This window comes from Cajanus cajan, chromosome 2, assembly GCF_000230855.2.
Source record: "Cajanus cajan strain Asha chromosome 2, NIPB_CcT2T_4, whole genome shotgun sequence".
Taxonomy (NCBI): Eukaryota; Viridiplantae; Streptophyta; class Magnoliopsida; order Fabales; family Fabaceae; genus Cajanus; species Cajanus cajan.
Window position 1 is genome coordinate 77,064,199 of NC_138518.1, and position 17,800 is coordinate 77,081,998.

Consider the following 17,800-nt stretch of genomic DNA (forward strand, 5'->3'; position numbering starts at 1 on the left):
GAAAATAAAACAAAAAGGTTCATTCTCTTTTGGGGCAGGGCGAGGCGAGGTGAGGTGTGAGTGTGAGTGTGAGGAGCAAAGGAATCAACTTCGTTGCTGAAGCCATGCCCTCACAAGTCACAAACAAAAAGGATACGACAGAATCAAATCAAATTCAAATTACTGCACGAGCTAATTTTTCAATTTTCAACTTCACACCTACACTCCACTATAACCATTTCATTCATTAAATATTACTAATGCCTTTTTCAATACACTTCTTCTAAACTACTACTGTTACCTTTCTTCCACTATAATATTCTCTTCTCCTATTTATTATATTATTTTCTTTAGATCTTATTCCTATAATTTTTAATAAATTTTAATTTTTCCTCAAAATAACTTCCAGTATTCACTGTAACTTTTTTCTTCTTCTAATATATGTATTTTTAATTAATAAAATGAGGTAAATGACGCATTGACTTCTTCAATATTTTTTTATAAAAAAATTTAGTTATATAAAATGAATATTTATGGTGATTGCATTAAGATACCAGTACTAGTTAAGTTTAATTATGAAAAGATAAAATTTGTTCATTTTCCATAGTGAGTAGTAGCTAAACAGACACATTTTCAATTTGCAATTAAAGCCCAAATTCTGTATACAGATTACGTGGTTCCGTAGTGGTAAAACCCAATAAAGTTTACTTGTCTGACACTTTGTTTAGCTTTTGGGCTGAATTGGGCTTCATCTGCTGGGCCCTTATGTTCTTTATTCTGTTGACCCTTAAAAAAAATACTACGTTCAACGTGACTCACCGATGATTCACATCGACGCGCTCTTGAAAGCTTGAACTGAGATACGAATTTTCGGTTTTCTGGGGGATTCAGCGCGAGTGGGTGTTTGTTATTGTCGTTAAGCTTGTGCTTTCTTTGTTTTTTATTTGCGACGCCGAAAATGGAAAGTGAACGTTCCGATGATGTCGTGGAACAGGTTGCGGTTGGGAATGGACGGTGACGGCGAGGAGTTGACGGCGCAGGAGACCGCTCTTTACGACCGTCAAATTAGGGTTTGGGGAGCTGATGCTCAAAGAAGGTTTTTATTCTGAATTGTTTTATGCATCATTTGCTTTTGTTACTTTACTCTTGTAACCTAATCCAATTCTGCTATTCTTTGTTCTTCGTTGTGTCTAATTTAATTGTAGTTTAAAGAACCACGATACGTAGCATTTTAATTATATGTATACTTTTTTGTGATTCTATTTTTTGTTTATTTAGATTAAGCAAAGCTCATGTCCTTGTCTATGGAATGAAAGGAACTGTAGCTGAGGTAAACTTTGAACTTGTCTCTCTGTTTTTTCAAATTTGATTTTGACACACACAAAAAAAAAAAGAAAAAAAAGAGAGATTAAAATGGGTTTTGTTTGGCTATTGGTTGTTTTTCGTTGCACTTTTGTTTCTCATGTTGTTGTTATAATGTGTAAGGAGTTTGAGTTTCCTGTTGTTGGTTAGTTTTGCAAGAACATTGTTCTGGCTGGAGTAGGTAGTCTGACTTTAGTAGATGATCGGATTGCTACCGAGGAAGCATTTTCCTCAAACTTTCTCATCCCTCCTGATGAGAATGTGTATAGTGGAAAGACTCTTGCTGAGCTTTGCTGTAATTCACTTAAAGACTTCAATCCTATGGTTCGAGTTTCGGTTGAGAAAGGTTTGTTTTGAGCCTGTTCCATATCAATGGTTTCTGCTTCTGCATTGATTTCATCTGGTTTTTGACATTTTGTTGTGGTTTTCCTTTTCTGTTTTTCATCTTGGCTTCAGGTGATTTATCTAGTTTTGATGTAGAATTCTTCAGCAAGTTTGATGTTGTTGTCGTCAGTTGTTGCTCACTTTCTGCCAAAGTAATGTGGAATATTCTTTATCTGATACATGGATACTCTGAGGCTTTACATCGCCACTTTGTTATAAATTACTTTACCCCTTTCTGGATACTGTAGATTGTCCTTTAACATTCTTGTTTACCGTTTTTCTTTTGCTGTAGAAACTGGCTAATGACAAATGCCGAAAGCTATCAAAACGTGTAGCATTTTATGCTGTTGACTGTAGGGATTCTTGTGGTGAAATTTTTGTTGATTTGCAGGACTATAAATATTCGAAGGTATCACTTTTTGGACTAATTTCTCAAAGTTAATTATTGGCTTTTATGACATGATATTATCTTCTTCTTTTTCGTGTTAGTTTGTGTGCTTTTACATGAAGGTTTGCAAAAAACTATAAATTTCTATTCTATGTAAGATGATAATGGATACAAAATATATTATAGTCTTCATATTTTGTAGGATTTTTTTTTCCCTTGCAATTAGTCATAAAAAACCACAAGGGCCAAATTTGAGTTTAATATCATGAAAATGAAAAACCTTGTAATTGTGTAAAATGGGATGAATGAAATACCTATATAGGCCTAATTGCCTATGATTGTATGTTGAGTTGTTGACCAATATTACACTTCATTAATATTTTTCTGAAATTTAATCTTTGTTTGTTACAACTAACAAATTGTTTGTGTGATTGGAAGTTGCAAATGATAAGCATAAGAGGATCTTGTGCTGCTACAAGAATCACTAATTTCTTTTTAATGTTCTATTCTTATTTGGCAGAAAAAACTGGATGAAACTATTGAATGTGACCTGAAATATCCTTCTTTTGAGGTATGTCAGTCTAAAATCATTATATTTTGCATTGTTTTCTTGCATTTCTTCATCTTAAGTTAAAAAAAAATACTTTATCTGTTTGGTTGGGTGAATGGAAAACAAGAAAAGAGAATTTTGAAATTTGAGTCGAAGGAAGGGAAATTTAATTTTATGTTTCTAAAAGTCATATTTTCTCTTCCTTTTCCTTTTTGTTTCTCTCCAACAAAATAAAAGACAACACACTGTTATCCGTTATCCATATTTTCTTTTTTCTTTATTTTCATTTCACCCAACCAAATATATCGTTTCTCTAAGTAGTATTTACAATCTAGCAATAGTGTGTTGATGTGTTGCAATCCTCAAGGTCTTCAATGTGTTCCAAATGATTTATTTTATGATTGGCAAAAGGAAAAATTATCTGATAAAATGACAGACTGGTTTTGACCTGAAGGATATTTGATGTAAATGATAACCTTAATAGTTGGCCCAGGCGCCCAGCTCCCTAGCCATTAATTTGCATTAGATACCCATGGGGTAACTTCCAATGCATACTGGTAAATTCAGTGATTCTAAAATAATAATCTAGAAGCCAGAAATGCCCTTGTTTTTGTTATATAGTTGGTTTGGCGTGCCATGTTAAATGTATGCTTTCCTTGCTGGATACAAATTTGTGACTTGTGTTGGTTTTGTAAAAGGAAATTTGGCCTTTACCAAGCTCAAATGGTAGATGTGGGGTTAGGGTTATCGTGCACGTTATTCAGCCTAGGCTGTCAGGACCGGCCCAATGGTTAGGTCAACAAAATCCTCACTTTAGGCTTCCTTTAAAAAATTAATTTATATTAATATTAATATAATTTTTTCAAAGTTATATAACTTAAAAGTCACATTTTGCATTTTTAAAAATTCATTTTAAAAGGTCTATTTCTAAAAGATATTAGAATATAATTATTTTTTACAAGGCTCATCTCTAAAATATTTTTTTTTTATATTTTTATTAAAAGATGTTATTATAAATTTTAAAAAAACCTTCCTTTATGATTTGCTTTAAGCTTAATAATATGTTGGGCTGACCCTGCAGGTTGTCTATGTCTATGTCATGTATAGTCCTGTGTGGCTATTCTTGTTATTCTTCTTTAACATAAATCATTTGTAGTTGAGAGCTTCATTTTCACGAGTATGCTCATTTATTTTCTGCTGCAGGATGCATTATCAGTACCTTGGAAGGAACTTCACAGGAGAATGTCAAAACTGTACTTTGCTATGAGAGGTCTGGTGAACTTTAGTGTTTTGTTTTGTGATTATAATACCCGGAATAAAAATAAATAATTCTAATCACTTGGAATATAAAACTTCTAGTTGAGGATGTCTGTCTTATTGATCGATTCCTTAGACTGTTAATAGAGACGAGAAAGACAGATAGGTGAAGAGAAAGCTTACATATTTAATCCTGTTAGTTGTCTCTCTTCCGCTTTGCATTTTATGATAGTTCTGGTGTGGTCTATAGACAAAGTGGCTGTCAGTAACATTGAATTGTATGTTGCAGTAATAGAGAAGTTTGAAGAGGCTGAAGGACGAAATGCAGGGGAAGTTTCAATTGCAGATCTCTCCGGTGTTCTCAAGTTGAAAAAGGAGCTTTGTACTGCACAAGTATGCTTGCTGGAATTGTTATTTTTGTTTTATATATGTTTTACGAGTTAAATTCATTAGTTCTTGCATCTTTATGTTTGTGTTGACAGTCTCTCAATGAATCTCGTGTGCCTGATGCTCTTCTAGAAAGACTGTTGACAAATGCAACAGAATTTCCTCCTGTTTGTGCTGTTATAGGGGGAATCCTTGGACAGGTATTTAACTACTTTTCACTGTTTTTTAAAGATGTCTTGTGATTTTTAACCGACTAGGTTGACTGTTGTAACATCACAGGAGGTTATTAAAGCAATTTCTGCGAAAGGAGACCCCCTAAAGAATTTTTTCTTCTTTGATGCTTTTGATGGGAAGGGCATTATAGAAGACATTTCTGCGAAGTGATTAATGGCTGAGGTTTCGGCAATCTAATTCTAAATTAGGGATGGATGTAACTTTTGTCAAAACAGCACAGAAAACTAGTAAATTTCAAAAGATCTCTATAAGAAGAAACTGACCCTTTTTATTAATTGCTCATATAGTTTCTTAGTTGGTAATTTATCTAGACTTGTGACTGTTTAGGGTTAGGATCTTCTCGTTTTGTAGACACTAAACACTTAAGTGTATGTAGGCTTTGGGCCGTTAATTATTTTTCATCACTAAGCATACTCTGAAGTTTTGAAGCCTAATTTAACTTGTTTGTGTGGTACTAATTTAACTTATTTAATGATACATTTTATTACAATTGATGACATTTTTGGTAGGACTTGGCGCCGAGAAAAAAAAAATAAAGAATAGTACTGATATTTGCTAATTTACATAAAACTCGCCGTATTCCGTCATTTGATAATGAATGGTCTATTATAATATTTTGGAACTCGGGTTGCGGTTGGTCATTGGTCTTATGGATCTAATTTGACCTTGTCGTCGGTAGAAAAAAAAAAATCTTTTTTTAAGACTTGCTTTTCTACTATACAAGATTTATATATGATTTATTAAACTTAAAATATTACTAGTTCGATTTGTAGAAAACTAACAATCTATGCTAGAATTTTGGATACCCGAAAATAACTATCTATTGTTCATAATTTGTGTGTTTTTAGATAAATAATGACTTGATTTAACATAATCACTTACACAAGCGTGTATGTTAGAATAGAAACTTCCCTGTAATCTCTTTTGTTAAACAGATTGACTGTTGGATGGAGTACTACAATTAACTGAAGATAATGTCCATCTATTGTGAATATTAAACTTTATGAGGCCTTACACACAAAATTAGCACACATTCTATTGAACTTTGACCCTATAATTACATAGACATACATGACTTTTGATATTTATATCTCCCTAAATAATAAGTAATTAAATTAGAAAGGTATTTAAGGAAAGATAATTAAAAAAAGAAAATGGGGTATATTTATAAATTACGGGAAGTGTAGTTATCTATGTACATATACTTAGTGATTCCCCAAATCTTAAATTGGATCAAATTACTAAAATGAGCTCAAAGGAAAACAAATATTTTAAGTCATACATCCAATCTATATTTTAATAAAATCAAAATACCAAAGTTAAGACACTTTACTAGTTAAATTATGTACATCTTAGTGTATTTTAGAACATTTTTTTTATTTGAGGGCCTTTTATATTATCTTAAAGAAAAATTATGTTTTATTTATAAAAATTATATTATTAACTTTTTTCATTTTCATTCTATAACTTTCTCCAAATACTGCTATGTGCATTAGAAGCCTAAATAAACAAAATGTTAACACGGTTCATATTTCTTTGAAAAGATAATGTCTTGTTATTTTTAGTAAGTTTTTTTTTTACTTACTAACCTATACAACTAAAAAAAATATTCTTTAAAAAAATAATGTTCTTTTTTATAATTGTAGAAATATAGAAACATTTTTTATTTTACATAAAATTAAAAAAAGAGACTGTTTTTATATTTTCTTATTTTTTCAGTTTTTTTAATAAACAGGTTAAATAGTAATTAAAGTTTTAACACACGAGAAAATATTTTTTTTCTTTAATGATATTTTTTCAGAATATATATATATATATATATATATATATATATATATATATATATATTATAGAGACATTCATGCACAAGTCATATTTAATAACACAATATTTATAATATGTTTAGAAGAATTATCTTTTTATAATCAGTTGTTAGTTCTTATAAAAGTATAAATGTGCTTATATTTTTTATGGGACAATACCTAGTTACCTATGATAATGATATCTTCGAGAGAAAAAAAATTTACATACAAATATATGTTAAAAAAATAATCATTATAATAGATATTCTTACTTTTTCTCTTTAAACTCTTTCTTTAAAGGAGCGAAATATATATATATATAAGAGAATGTATTTATTCTATGAATAAATCTACTTATTTATTCCGTTTAATAACTCATATTTTATATTAAATTTTAACGATTCAAGGTTTAAATTTAAAGTTCTTAATATATAGATTAAGTTTATAATTTTTTAAAAAATTAAAAATTATTTAATATTTTTTTTATTAATTTAAATTGATGAATAATTATAAAAAAAATTTACACATTAATTTAAATTAATGAAATAAAATATCAAATAATTTTTAATTTTTAAAAATATATAAACTTTAATTTATGTATTAAAAATTTTAAATTTAATGATTAAATTATTAAAATTTGATATAAAACATAAATTATTAAATATAATAAGTGATTTACTTCTAAAATGAACGGATCCCCTCTATATATATATTTTGGAATATAAAGATAAATACTAGCTCGATTGTTAAATCACAACTTCAAATTGACAATAAATTGAAATGTTGTTTATATCCACTACAATTAATGAACTAGATCTTTCAGATAACATTAGGTTCTATCTATCCCATGTCACCCTATTCTAACATTTAAGTTACAATATTAATTATAGACTTAAATGGTATATTTGAAAGTTTCTCAGAATCTGCTCAAAGCTTTCAGGTGACTTCTCAACAGGATGAATATGTATCCCTTCATAGGTTGTTACCACAATCTCTTGGTCTTTCCAATGCCGTTGGATTTGTTTCTTCACAGTGCAACCTCTATAAGAACATCTGTAGTAACTTCTGAAAGCACCAAAACAAATTGCAACTAAAGTTAACTATTAAAGATCAGGATTCAGGCTAGCTAATTGCTAACTAAAAAATATTTGCAACACTCACTCTAATACCGTGGCTAGTTAATTGCTAACTAAGAAATGTTTGCAACACTCACTCTAAAATATCGTCTTACTAATTAACACTTTTTTATTATGAGTTAAAATTCATAAATTTTTGTCAGTCTTATCACTAAATTATGAGAGAGATATGTTAAATGAGAAGTGAGGCTCATAATATTTACAATTTTCAATAAATTTCAATGATATAAAAAATGTTAAAAAGAGAATGCCAGAGAGATATAGATAGCATTCCCTCTTAATCTTTTTAACTTAAGAGATATATTTTTTTTTCTACTCTTAAAAGTATTTATGAAAAATTTATTCCAAGAACTTAATACTTTGTAACAGTTAATAATACTACAAATAGGCAATGAATTAAAAAGCAGTAATGAAGTAAGACAATCAAACCTAGGAAATTTATTGTTTTTGACAGACTTTTCCCCATACTTTCTCCAGCGGTACCCATCATCCAGTATGTCAACCTGACTCCTTGTTTGAAATGCATATTTGTGACTGATTTCTTTACCACCTTTCTGGCTTGGCCATGAAGCCTTCTTGACATGAACATTAGAATTATGGATATGATCACCAAGTTTTAAATCAGATGATGAAGATGAGATAGGGAACAACACTTTCTCCATTGATTGATTAAGAAATAACAAAAGAGGGTTATAGTATTTAATTCATGTGTTGTATATATATATATAGTGGATAGAATGTGATGAAGGATGCATGCATACATATTCTAAGAAGGTGAAACATGAGGGCGGCAAGCAAGTCAATTGGTCTGGTCAAGATCCAATTTATCTGACTATATATGGAGAGAAACTACATATCATGGGCATGCCAAGTATATCGTATAGCATTCTTTGGGGTGCCGTGAATAACATTGAATCTAATAAAATCATACGCAGACATTATAATCCTAATTTTCTATGCCAAAAGTTTCTAAATTGTGTCTTTCTTTTCTATTCTAACCCATCAAATTTAATTAATTAATTTCAAATTTATTTAACCCAAAGGCTATAAGAACAAAGTTTTTGTTTAAAATAAAAAAAGTTACATCTTAAACACTTTTTTAATAATATTTTTTTTTGATAAATCCAAAAGCCTTACCTTTTATCTATTCTTATAAATGAAGCTTAGACTTGCCAAATTCTTTTTTTTGTCACATTATAATTTATAGAATTTTTTTTTTTTTTACTGGTAATATGTATTTGAGATATATTCAGACATTAAATGTGAACCTTTTTCTAACATAAATTAATTTGAATCTTAGTTGTTTATGTAGCGAGAAAAGTAATCCCTTCCACAGTATCTAATCCTGACCCAAAGTTGTTCATATATTTTTAAACTGGGTGTGTATATATTTTTTTTCTACACATTTTTACATTTATTAGTCTAATAAAAGACGTGAGCATTTTGCCAACTGCGAAACGTGCGGTATTGGGCATATTTTAATGAGAAACATGGGACACAAAACACAACATTGTGTTGGATTCGTGAATCATGGCGGCATAAACTTGAAATAGGTCATACAAGTCATTAATAAAGGACCAACTATAGCATTTTGTGAGTTTCCATGAAATTGCTCCATAAAAGTACATTACCAACTTGTGCAGCAGCTACAGAGAAAAAGAATAAAATGCAGCATGCAATCAAGTTACTCTGTTGACTAATGACTAACCAAATTTAAATGGAAATTTCTTTGAGTTGTGTCGTAACGTGAAGATCTTCCAATACTTTATTTTCATGACAATAGAAAAGAGATCCAGATCAGAACGATGATACGTAGAACAGTGGTCCAAACCAATACTTTAAATTGCCCTCCTAAAAGCTCACATATACCGTCAAATTGTAATTGCTAAATTGATCATACACTATCATAATTGAATACATAGCCTATAGTATACCCAGGTGGTCCCAATATTTTATGAACCAAGGCGAAATAATATATTATTAGGCTTCTTATATACAACTATTCAAAAATGTAATTTGATTAAAAATGATATTTTTTTAACATTAAAAAGTGTTATAGTTTTAACAATTTTTTAAAAAATTGTATCACATTTTTTTATTCAATTTTCTCTAATATTATTGTTATCCCAATCTCCAAAATAAAAATTTACAGACAAATATCTATATACAAGGGGTCCTTAAATTAACATTTTCTTTAACTAAATTTGAAGGTCAATTTTGATTTTAACAAATATCTCTATATAATGTTTAACACATTTAAGCATAAAAATTATTTTTTATAATTATAGGAATAAATATATTTTCAAATGAATAAATTTTAACATTGAATCTTAATATATATATATATATATTATTTTCATCATTCTAAAATTTGAAATCGTTATTTTTTTATTTCTATAAAACAAACAAAATTTGATTTTATCCCATTAAAAAAATAGTTTCATCCCTTCAAAATTTAATCAATTATTTTGTCTCTAATATTTTATGTTAGGATACAAATAACATTTATTTTAAGACACAATTTTGAGGAGTTAGATGCTGGCATAATACGGTATGCATTATTGTATACCACTAAAACTGACCGCATCACCTTCTATTTGACATACAAGTAGTTGCTCATTACAACAAGGACAAAAAAATATTGATTTTAAATTTTAGAGTAAAAACTAAATATTCTTTTTTATAGAAACTAAAAATAACTCACTCATTTTACAAGAGCTAAAAACATTTAATTTTCAATAGTAAATATAATGGTTATAAGAACTCTTTCACACTAATTCGAACACTATTTCCATTACTGTTGGTTGAAATTGATGGCACAACGTTTTATACGTGAACTTGAAGAAGTTAGTTTCATCAAACTTGGTATTAAGGTTGTATTTTTTTTAATCATATTATTAGCAGAAGTATTAAAGTTGTATGTAAATGCACTTTAATTATTTATTCAGCTGATTCCAATAGAAAAAGTCTTCATAATTCTAGTAATATAGGCCATAAATGGAGAAGGCCACACGAAGTAACCAAGTCTACTAAAAATGATATGCACTTTAAAAATAATATTAATTCCTTTTGGTTTCGTGTTTACTAAAACGAGTCTGCATGTTCTCGGAAGGAGTATCCCGTTTTGTTGGTTCTCATTTTACCATTGCAATGAACTTCCGATTCATGTTTTTCACATTGCACCGGCTTTTCTTCTCTAAATACAATACAACAACCACAATGAAACCCTTTTAACATATCCACTGCCTTGAAATGGCAACAAATGTAAGTTTTCCAAACAGATGGTTGATTTACATAAGGAAAACCAAAGAGGAAAACCCTTCACGTTGAAAGAAACTTGCTCATGAGACTCATATTTCATCTTCTTCAAAGGGATCTCGTTCAGGGTAGTCACCAACCTGACAAGGAATTATACCGATAAATAGTTTTTTTTTTTTTTCCACAAAAGTTATCTGAAATTAAAGACATGTTATGCAGAGGCTAAATAGAACCTATTATAATTTTCCTATTTTCTTTTATTTCATTATTATGGAATTAGGATTTTATTTTCCACTTCCAAAGGCAATTAAATACCATCGCTAGCTTGCATAAGCCTCAACCATTTAGTTTTATATTGCAGCTAATAGGGATGCTTGCACGATTTGATTGATTTTGTTCGATTATAGTATTTTATAAAAAGACAGCTTAGTTCACAGACCATTAGAAGCAACCAACTTAATATTAAAACTCTTAAAAGCATCCAACTTCTAAGATTATGGCGGAGCTTTTGGATTTGGCTATGTTGGATCTTGAGCACATAAGGACTACATTGTTGTCAGTGCCTTCGGCCAGGGATTGATGTGTGGTGAAGTTTCTCAGTGCATTTTCCTGTCTAAAACGTGGATCTGATGCAACAGTCACACTATTATTGGAGCTTGACATTTAACCAACTAGAAGGTATCCTATGTGGAGCCTGAGTGAGTTTAGTACTGCTTACACCCCTACTCTCTTTATATCGTAACAGTAGGTAGCTGGTTGGTTAATAGTCCATTACTCTAGTATATTAACACTAATGTTAACTCAATTAAGAGCATCTTTACTCGTACAATCAGATTCCAATTTCCTGAATTCTCTCAATTTCTCTCCATTCTTTCTTTCTTTTGGGCTTTGTCATATTTCTCAACAGGGGTAATTCCCAACAAATAACATCTTAGTTCACACCAATAGACACAACAAAAAATTGAAAGTAAAATTTTGAAAGGTTAAGCATACCAAAATTTTAAACCATCAGTAGACTTGAGTTCATTCAAGCATTTAACCTAAACTAACTGAGATGTAACAGAATCCAATTCAATCGGTGAGAATCTAATTTTCCAAAAGCTTAATTTCTCAAAGATGCTTTACATAGGCTTAAACTGCCGTAATGAGGGACAGACACATTAAAGTAACATTTGGTGGTCATCTTTCCATAGGTGAGCATTTTCACTGTCTATTAGATATCTGTTACTGTTTGTAACTGTTCTACAGTTTATAATTTATACAGAAGTAACTACCCTTGACAGCTATCCAGTATAGCTATTAGTTAGGTCCTGTTGCTATCAACTTGCAGTTAGTTAGCTATGGCTATATATAGTGGCAGGGAGAGAAGGGGGGGGGGGGGGGGAGTGTATTAGGCGAGAGATGAGATTAAAACATATTTAACTATCCAATTTATATTGTATCATCAAGATTAACTCCTCTCATGCCCATATATATGTTTGTTTGTTTCCATTAGCGGAGAAGGAAAATATGAGCTATGCTGTATATCAAGTAAAAAAAGAAAAATTAATGACATGAGGAAAAACACATCTACACCCAACAAAATCAGCCAATGGGAGTAAAACTATATAAAAATAATAATATGCTTTTATGCACGTATTGTGCACGAAAAAAGCAACATAGCATGATAAGAATAGGTATTTGGATTCAATTTGGTGTTAAAGCACATGACCTTTTATATGGGGTTTTCTCACAATGTTGAGGTCCGAGGAGGGATTGGGTAGCTTTCCTCCAAGATATTCTCTTTGTTCTTTTCTGTTTTGTGTTTTGTTCTCATTTTAAGGAGGATTCCGTATTCTCTCATCTTTTTGTATTTTTATTTTATCGTGTTAATCAATTTTCTTTTATCAGAAAAAAGTAGCACCACGTAAAATGGAAAATATCCCAATATTTAAAGGATTACTACAATGTGATTCAAAACAAACCTTCACTTTCTCTGGTCTAAGCATTCCACCATGAGATGGAGGGCATTCGAAGTAGCGTACTCCTTTGACCCTGTATCATAACAAAGGGAAATTCTAAGTGTAGGTATAATCTGAAGTTTCTAAATACAGAAGCACGTAAGGATACTGATATCCATATCATAAATAGATATAGGAATTTTACTTACATGCCATCATGTTTGCCCAAGGGTTCATCATACTGGACTCCAACCCAGAAACCAGGACCCAGTGGTTCCGCCTGACCAACAAATTTTACAACACCCCTTTTTGCCCCAGGTTCAACTTCACATCTGGATCCTACCTTAATATTTTTGGAAATTGGAAACAGTAGAATAACAAAATAGCAATTAAAAAAGGTTTAATGCATTAAAATATATGTATGATAGACAATAATATGAACAAGAAAACATATCAACTTTTCAGCAATACAGAACAAAGGCGCATGAATCAAAATTAAGAAATCCAAAGAAAAATACCATGAAGTATCCAACAAATAGGTACCGTTCAAAAATCATCCAAATATTCAAGTAACTGAGGCTACAGCCAACCACTAGCAGGTGATAGATGTCTTTAGTCAGGACTCACTAATTATACTACAAGCAATTGATACGATACAAATTCTAACTCTTACAAGCATTTCAATTCATGTTTTATTTGGTTACATGTGGCTTCTTTAATTAGACGGCAAGCCCATCCATTTTCCTGAAGTCATGTTGATCCTTCTCTAAACCTTTTTCTTTTCTTGAGTCATCTATCCCCGCCCCTTTTCCTCCCTTGCATAAAACTAGTTGAGCACCAAACTAACCAAAGTTCCCTTTTATTTTTCTTCCACTCTTTAAGATAAAAAGGTGATAAATGAAAAACCCAATATGGAGAAGAAATGCAGCAGTAACAGAGGTTCCTAAGCAGTTTTTCCTTTCATTTACATGGTCACGATTTATTCTCCAGTATAAAATATTTAAAATATTCCATCAAAACCAGCTCTTTTGTTTTACTAAATCATATTTTTTCAATGGCAATGGCTCAATAAGCACCACTTCCTTTTTATGGGCCACTAAAAAATCTGAATTTAGAAAAAACTCCAGTGACTAAAAAATCAAGAACTCAAGTCTCTAAATTTATTAAATAGTAAAATTAATATCCAATGCATGTGCACAAAACCCTTTAACCTTTTTAGGGAATCAAAATGCACAGTTTGATGAGTTGAAGGAATTGAGTTTTGAACCAGCAGATTCTTCTAACATTGACAAGTAACTGAAGAGGTTTCTTGCATTTTAGTCTAACTTATACAACAGTTAGGAGGAAGCAGTTATTTCCAACATGCAGACAGATTTGGCAGCATTTCAGCACTTATCTTTTTCTTGTTATTGCTATTTATATATATAAATAAAAATATAAATAAAAAATATTTGAAGGGACCTGCTTACTGCAATTGGACCCTACGAAATTAAGCATTGTGATAGGATTTTGATTCTAAAAGAGGTGTACACTACGAAAGATAGGCATGACATAGGCAGATAACATCCAAGCTAACGGAATTATGGTGTGGTGTGGTGCACACAGCACACTTGGTACAATTGTCAGTATTATTCAATCATATAGGAAGATGAGACGGAGGGAAAATTAGTAAGAATTGGACTGGTTTAGGGGAGAGTACAGGGTCCCCCAAATACCCTGAGTTTCTATCTCATCTTCTATCTTCCAATCACACTAATTAGTGGAGAGTATACTCAACAATACAATTCCTTCTGGTTGTCTGTTCTTTCCTTTTTCGTCTCTGTTAATGGTCTGCTTTTTTTATCAAACTCATATCACAGCTCCCACATCCAGGGAGCTTTTCATGGCTGCAATCAGAGAGGTTTGTTAGAGCTGAGCCCGAGGCATCATAGCAAGGAAGATGGAGAATGTAGATTACCATGGAAGCTCAAACGTGTGAAGGCAAGAAATATTTTGTCAGCTGGAAGAATTACAATTAAACCTATCAAAATGGAGAAGACTCTGTATCTGATTCAGGGAGCAAGAATGCATACGTCAATGATGACATAGATGACAAATGGAGGAAACTCGAGATTCTGGTTTTCACCAAACACAATGCATACAGATGGGTGAAGTGCATTGAGGGATGCTTCCTGCTAAAGAGAGTGATGAACGATGAAAAGATGCAAGTGATCAAAGATAGCACCTTATCTTGGTTTTTAGTGGTAGGAGTCGTGTATGGTAAATCCAACATGCACCCTGTTTTGGAACACTGCCATCGGGCATTTCCAACCTACCATGATTTAGAACCCCTCAAAAATCTTGTTGGGGCTGAAACAGGAGAAGAAGGTGCAGGAGTAAAGGATTAGATACAAGGTATATTAGGCTTGAGAAGTAATTGTTTCAGCTTCAAGACCAAGTGGATTACTGGATTAGATGAAGTCATTGTTGAATTCGAACCTTCACAAATAGCTTAAGCTTCGGAGATAATTGGTCCTTGACATTGTAAGTTGTTAATTAAGAGACTGCGGATAAGCATCAGATGTTAGATAGATTAATATTATTATGTTAGGACTTAAGAGTTTTATTATTTTGGTAGTCTTATAGGGCTAGGCTTGTACTAATTTTACTACATCAGCACATGACCTTATTATTAGTATAAACGAGAAGAATATCAGGTTAGTGTTTTACGTACATCTATCATCACATCTCATATCAGTCTAACCTCACATTGTTTACAGTATCTCTATCTCTATTCAATTTCCCTCCTTTTCCACCTAAACCTTATAATTTCAAGTTTTCAACAGCTATAATAGAAAAAGAAAACAACATATAACAATTATAACCATTTGTAAATAGAGAACGAAGAAACATAGACATCATAAGACAAACCTTGATATCAGCACAGAGGTCTTCCATACAGGTGTCTGGAATCTGTGCAATGAATGCCAAATCAATGAAATTGTCAATTACCCAGAAGCCAGGCTACCCAACATATCAATTCTAAAGTAATAGAGATGACAAACTCTAATATACATGTAATTTTGTGCTGTACATGCAATAAGAGAGCACTAAAACAGCAGACTAAGCAGGATGCATAAATAAAATGATTACCTTTGCCTCCGCAGTTGTAGGAATTTGAGAAGTAAATTTCTCTTTATATTTTCTGAAAGTGTCTGTTACAGCATAGATAAAAACATACATAATAAGCTACAAGACCCAACAGTATGTCACTACGAATATACACTTTTGATATATTCTTAATAAAAAATGCAGGATCAAAATGTTTGGGTCTTTTGATAGCACATACATAAATCTTTAATCGGATTGAAATCAGCTGACTTGATTAGAGGAATTCTAAATGCATGCCAATATGCACCAACTTTAAAAAAGAAAAATAAAATGAAAAAAGGAAATAAAGAAAAACCTTGTGAGAGAAGGTTCACAAGACACATAAAAACATGGTCAACCATAATCCATTCAAGGGTGGCAACGCAATTTTTACCAACAACGATTGAAATCACACTTCAAGGGAATTGAAAAGCTCAATTTCTTCTTGGTGTTCTCATAATCATGTTAACATATGCAAAATAAAAGCCCCTATTTTCATGTTAGCATATTTTGCTCTTGAATAAGTATTTAAAGATTGAATTTTGAGAAAATAAAAGCCCCTATTTTCATTTTACAGTTTCTATTTTCCATTCCTAAACCTACTTCTTAAGGGTACACATCAACAAACCCTGTCTGGTACTTATTTTTTTTAATCAACAAGAAAGATTACAGTGGCAGTAATAAGGATCAAATTTAAGTCCTCTTGTATTGCTCCAACTCTCGCACCACTAGGTAGACCCTGATGGTTCCTGTCTAGTATCTATAAAGATAATGAATATATGTACCAACAATGTAAAGTTTTTTTATGCTATCATCTGATCACAGACTACAAACTACCATACATGGTAAGTCATACCAAGGATGAAATCTAATTGATTGACAGTATATAAAAACTTTGACATTCACAATACATTCCTATTAAACTCTATTTTCAATGCCAAAATCACATTGAACATGGAATTTTTTATTACTATTAACATAAGAACAAATCACCTTAAAAAAAAAAAGTAAAAAAAAAAAAAAGGTTTTTTGAGGACATGCCTTGTCGCTTGTTATAGGCTTCTTCAGAAATTTTGTACTTTTCGACCAACGAAGTATCTTCGAGCCAACCACCAGAGGAGACGGAAGTTGGATCAAGATCGAGAACATGCAAACGGAAGCCATCGAGAGGGGAATAGAAGCCAAGGGGTTTGGAATTGTCAGAGAGATCAGCAACTTTGTTGCGAGCGTCGTCGAAGAGTTCGAGGTGCATCGAGTTGACGGAGGTCCCGCATTTTCTCCAGAGCTTGTCTTTGACGGCTTCGACGGTGAGCTGAAGCGAGAAACGGATGTCGGAGGCGAAGGTTTTGAGATTGGAATGTGTCACGCGCAACGTAACGGACTCGTCCCCTTGGACTTGGATGCTCGACGCCATTCCACTCCACAGTCCACACTTTCTTCGCAACGCAATTCTAATTTTGTGTCTTCGTCTTCAACCACCTTTGTTACTGTGAATCTCTGATTCTGGGTGTGTTCGGCTTCCGCACCTTCTGTTGCTGCTGGGCCACACTTTTGGGCTTTATCGGCCCGTTTCTCTACTGTACTCATGACCAAAAACCAAAACGCTCAATTAGAGATTTACAATATCTCTACTTAAATGTGTGTTTCATATATTATTATCGCAACTAACCAAAATAATATTTCTTAGCAATCCACTTTCCTTGTATTTTTATTTTTATTTATATATTTCATTGTGAATCTAAAATATAAATTATATATTCAAAAAGCTAGTTATTTATTTAAAATGAGTTTTAATTATAATATAATTTGTATATTTAAAGTTATTTGTTATAAAATTTTAATTGAGTAAAAAACAAATGTTTACCTTGTAAGCTAAAATACTATTATTGCTTAAAGTATTTTTCCAAATAAAAATTATTCAAATATTATTTAATAATAAACGTTTGAAAGGATAAATTCGACGAATTTGTCATTTTATAGTTAAATGTTAGAAA

At 31.5% G+C, this 17,800-nt stretch overlaps 3 protein-coding genes across 3 annotated transcripts; 1 reads left to right on the plus strand and 2 right to left on the minus strand.

Annotated features, from left to right (window-relative positions):
* Positions 1-722: 722 nt before the first annotated feature.
* LOC109816436 (SUMO-activating enzyme subunit 1A) lies at positions 723-4,975 on the plus strand. The gene is made up of 11 exons (XM_020381451.3): positions 723-875; positions 974-1,075; positions 1,258-1,309; positions 1,492-1,687; positions 1,798-1,877; positions 2,018-2,134; positions 2,634-2,684; positions 3,867-3,933; positions 4,210-4,313; positions 4,403-4,507; positions 4,587-4,975. Exons 2-11 carry the CDS (start codon positions 987-989, stop codon positions 4,689-4,691), a joined length of 966 nt encoding a protein of 321 aa, XP_020237040.1. The 5' UTR covers positions 723-875; positions 974-986; the 3' UTR covers positions 4,692-4,975.
* A 2,111-nt stretch (positions 4,976-7,086) lies between these two features.
* Positions 7,087-8,289, minus strand: LOC109816460 (putative WRKY transcription factor 75). The gene is made up of 2 exons (XM_020381490.3): positions 7,909-8,289; positions 7,087-7,408 (listed from the first exon to the last, which is right to left on the minus strand). Exons 1-2 carry the CDS (start codon positions 8,139-8,141, stop codon positions 7,228-7,230), a joined length of 414 nt encoding a protein of 137 aa, XP_020237079.1. The 5' UTR covers positions 8,142-8,289; the 3' UTR covers positions 7,087-7,227.
* A 2,231-nt stretch (positions 8,290-10,520) lies between these two features.
* On the minus strand, positions 10,521-17,333 carry EMB2804 (tubulin folding cofactor B). Its single transcript, XM_020381466.3, has 6 exons — positions 16,848-17,333; positions 15,810-15,871; positions 15,588-15,629; positions 12,887-13,020; positions 12,702-12,771; positions 10,521-10,877 (listed from the first exon to the last, which is right to left on the minus strand). Exons 1-6 carry the CDS (start codon positions 17,218-17,220, stop codon positions 10,830-10,832), a joined length of 729 nt encoding a protein of 242 aa, XP_020237055.1. The 5' UTR covers positions 17,221-17,333; the 3' UTR covers positions 10,521-10,829.
* Positions 17,334-17,800: the final 467 nt, after the last annotated feature.

Coding starts and splice junctions, on each gene's coding strand:
- LOC109816460 (XM_020381490.3), bottom strand. CDS start 8,141: ATGGAGAAAGTGTTGTTCCCTATCTCATCTTCATCATCTGATTTAAAA. Junction 7,409..7,908: donor AAAAACAATAAATTTCCTAG/GTTTGATTGTCT, acceptor TGGTGCTTTCAG/AAGTTACTACAGATGTTCTT.
- EMB2804 (XM_020381466.3), bottom strand. CDS start 17,220: ATGGCGTCGAGCATCCAAGTCCAAGGGGACGAGTCCGTTACGTTGCGC. Junction 12,772..12,886: donor TTGGGCAAACATGATGGCAT/GTAAGTAAAATT, acceptor GTTATGATACAG/GGTCAAAGGAGTACGCTACT. Junction 10,878..12,701: donor TTAGACCAGAGAAAGTGAAG/GTTTGTTTTGAA, acceptor ATTCCTTGTCAG/GTTGGTGACTACCCTGAACG.
- LOC109816436 (XM_020381451.3), top strand. CDS start 987: ATGGACGGTGACGGCGAGGAGTTGACGGCGCAGGAGACCGCTCTTTAC. Junction 1,310..1,491: donor TGAAAGGAACTGTAGCTGAG/GTAAACTTTGAA, acceptor GTTGTTGGTTAG/TTTTGCAAGAACATTGTTCT. Junction 3,934..4,209: donor ACTGTACTTTGCTATGAGAG/GTCTGGTGAACT, acceptor TGTATGTTGCAG/TAATAGAGAAGTTTGAAGAG.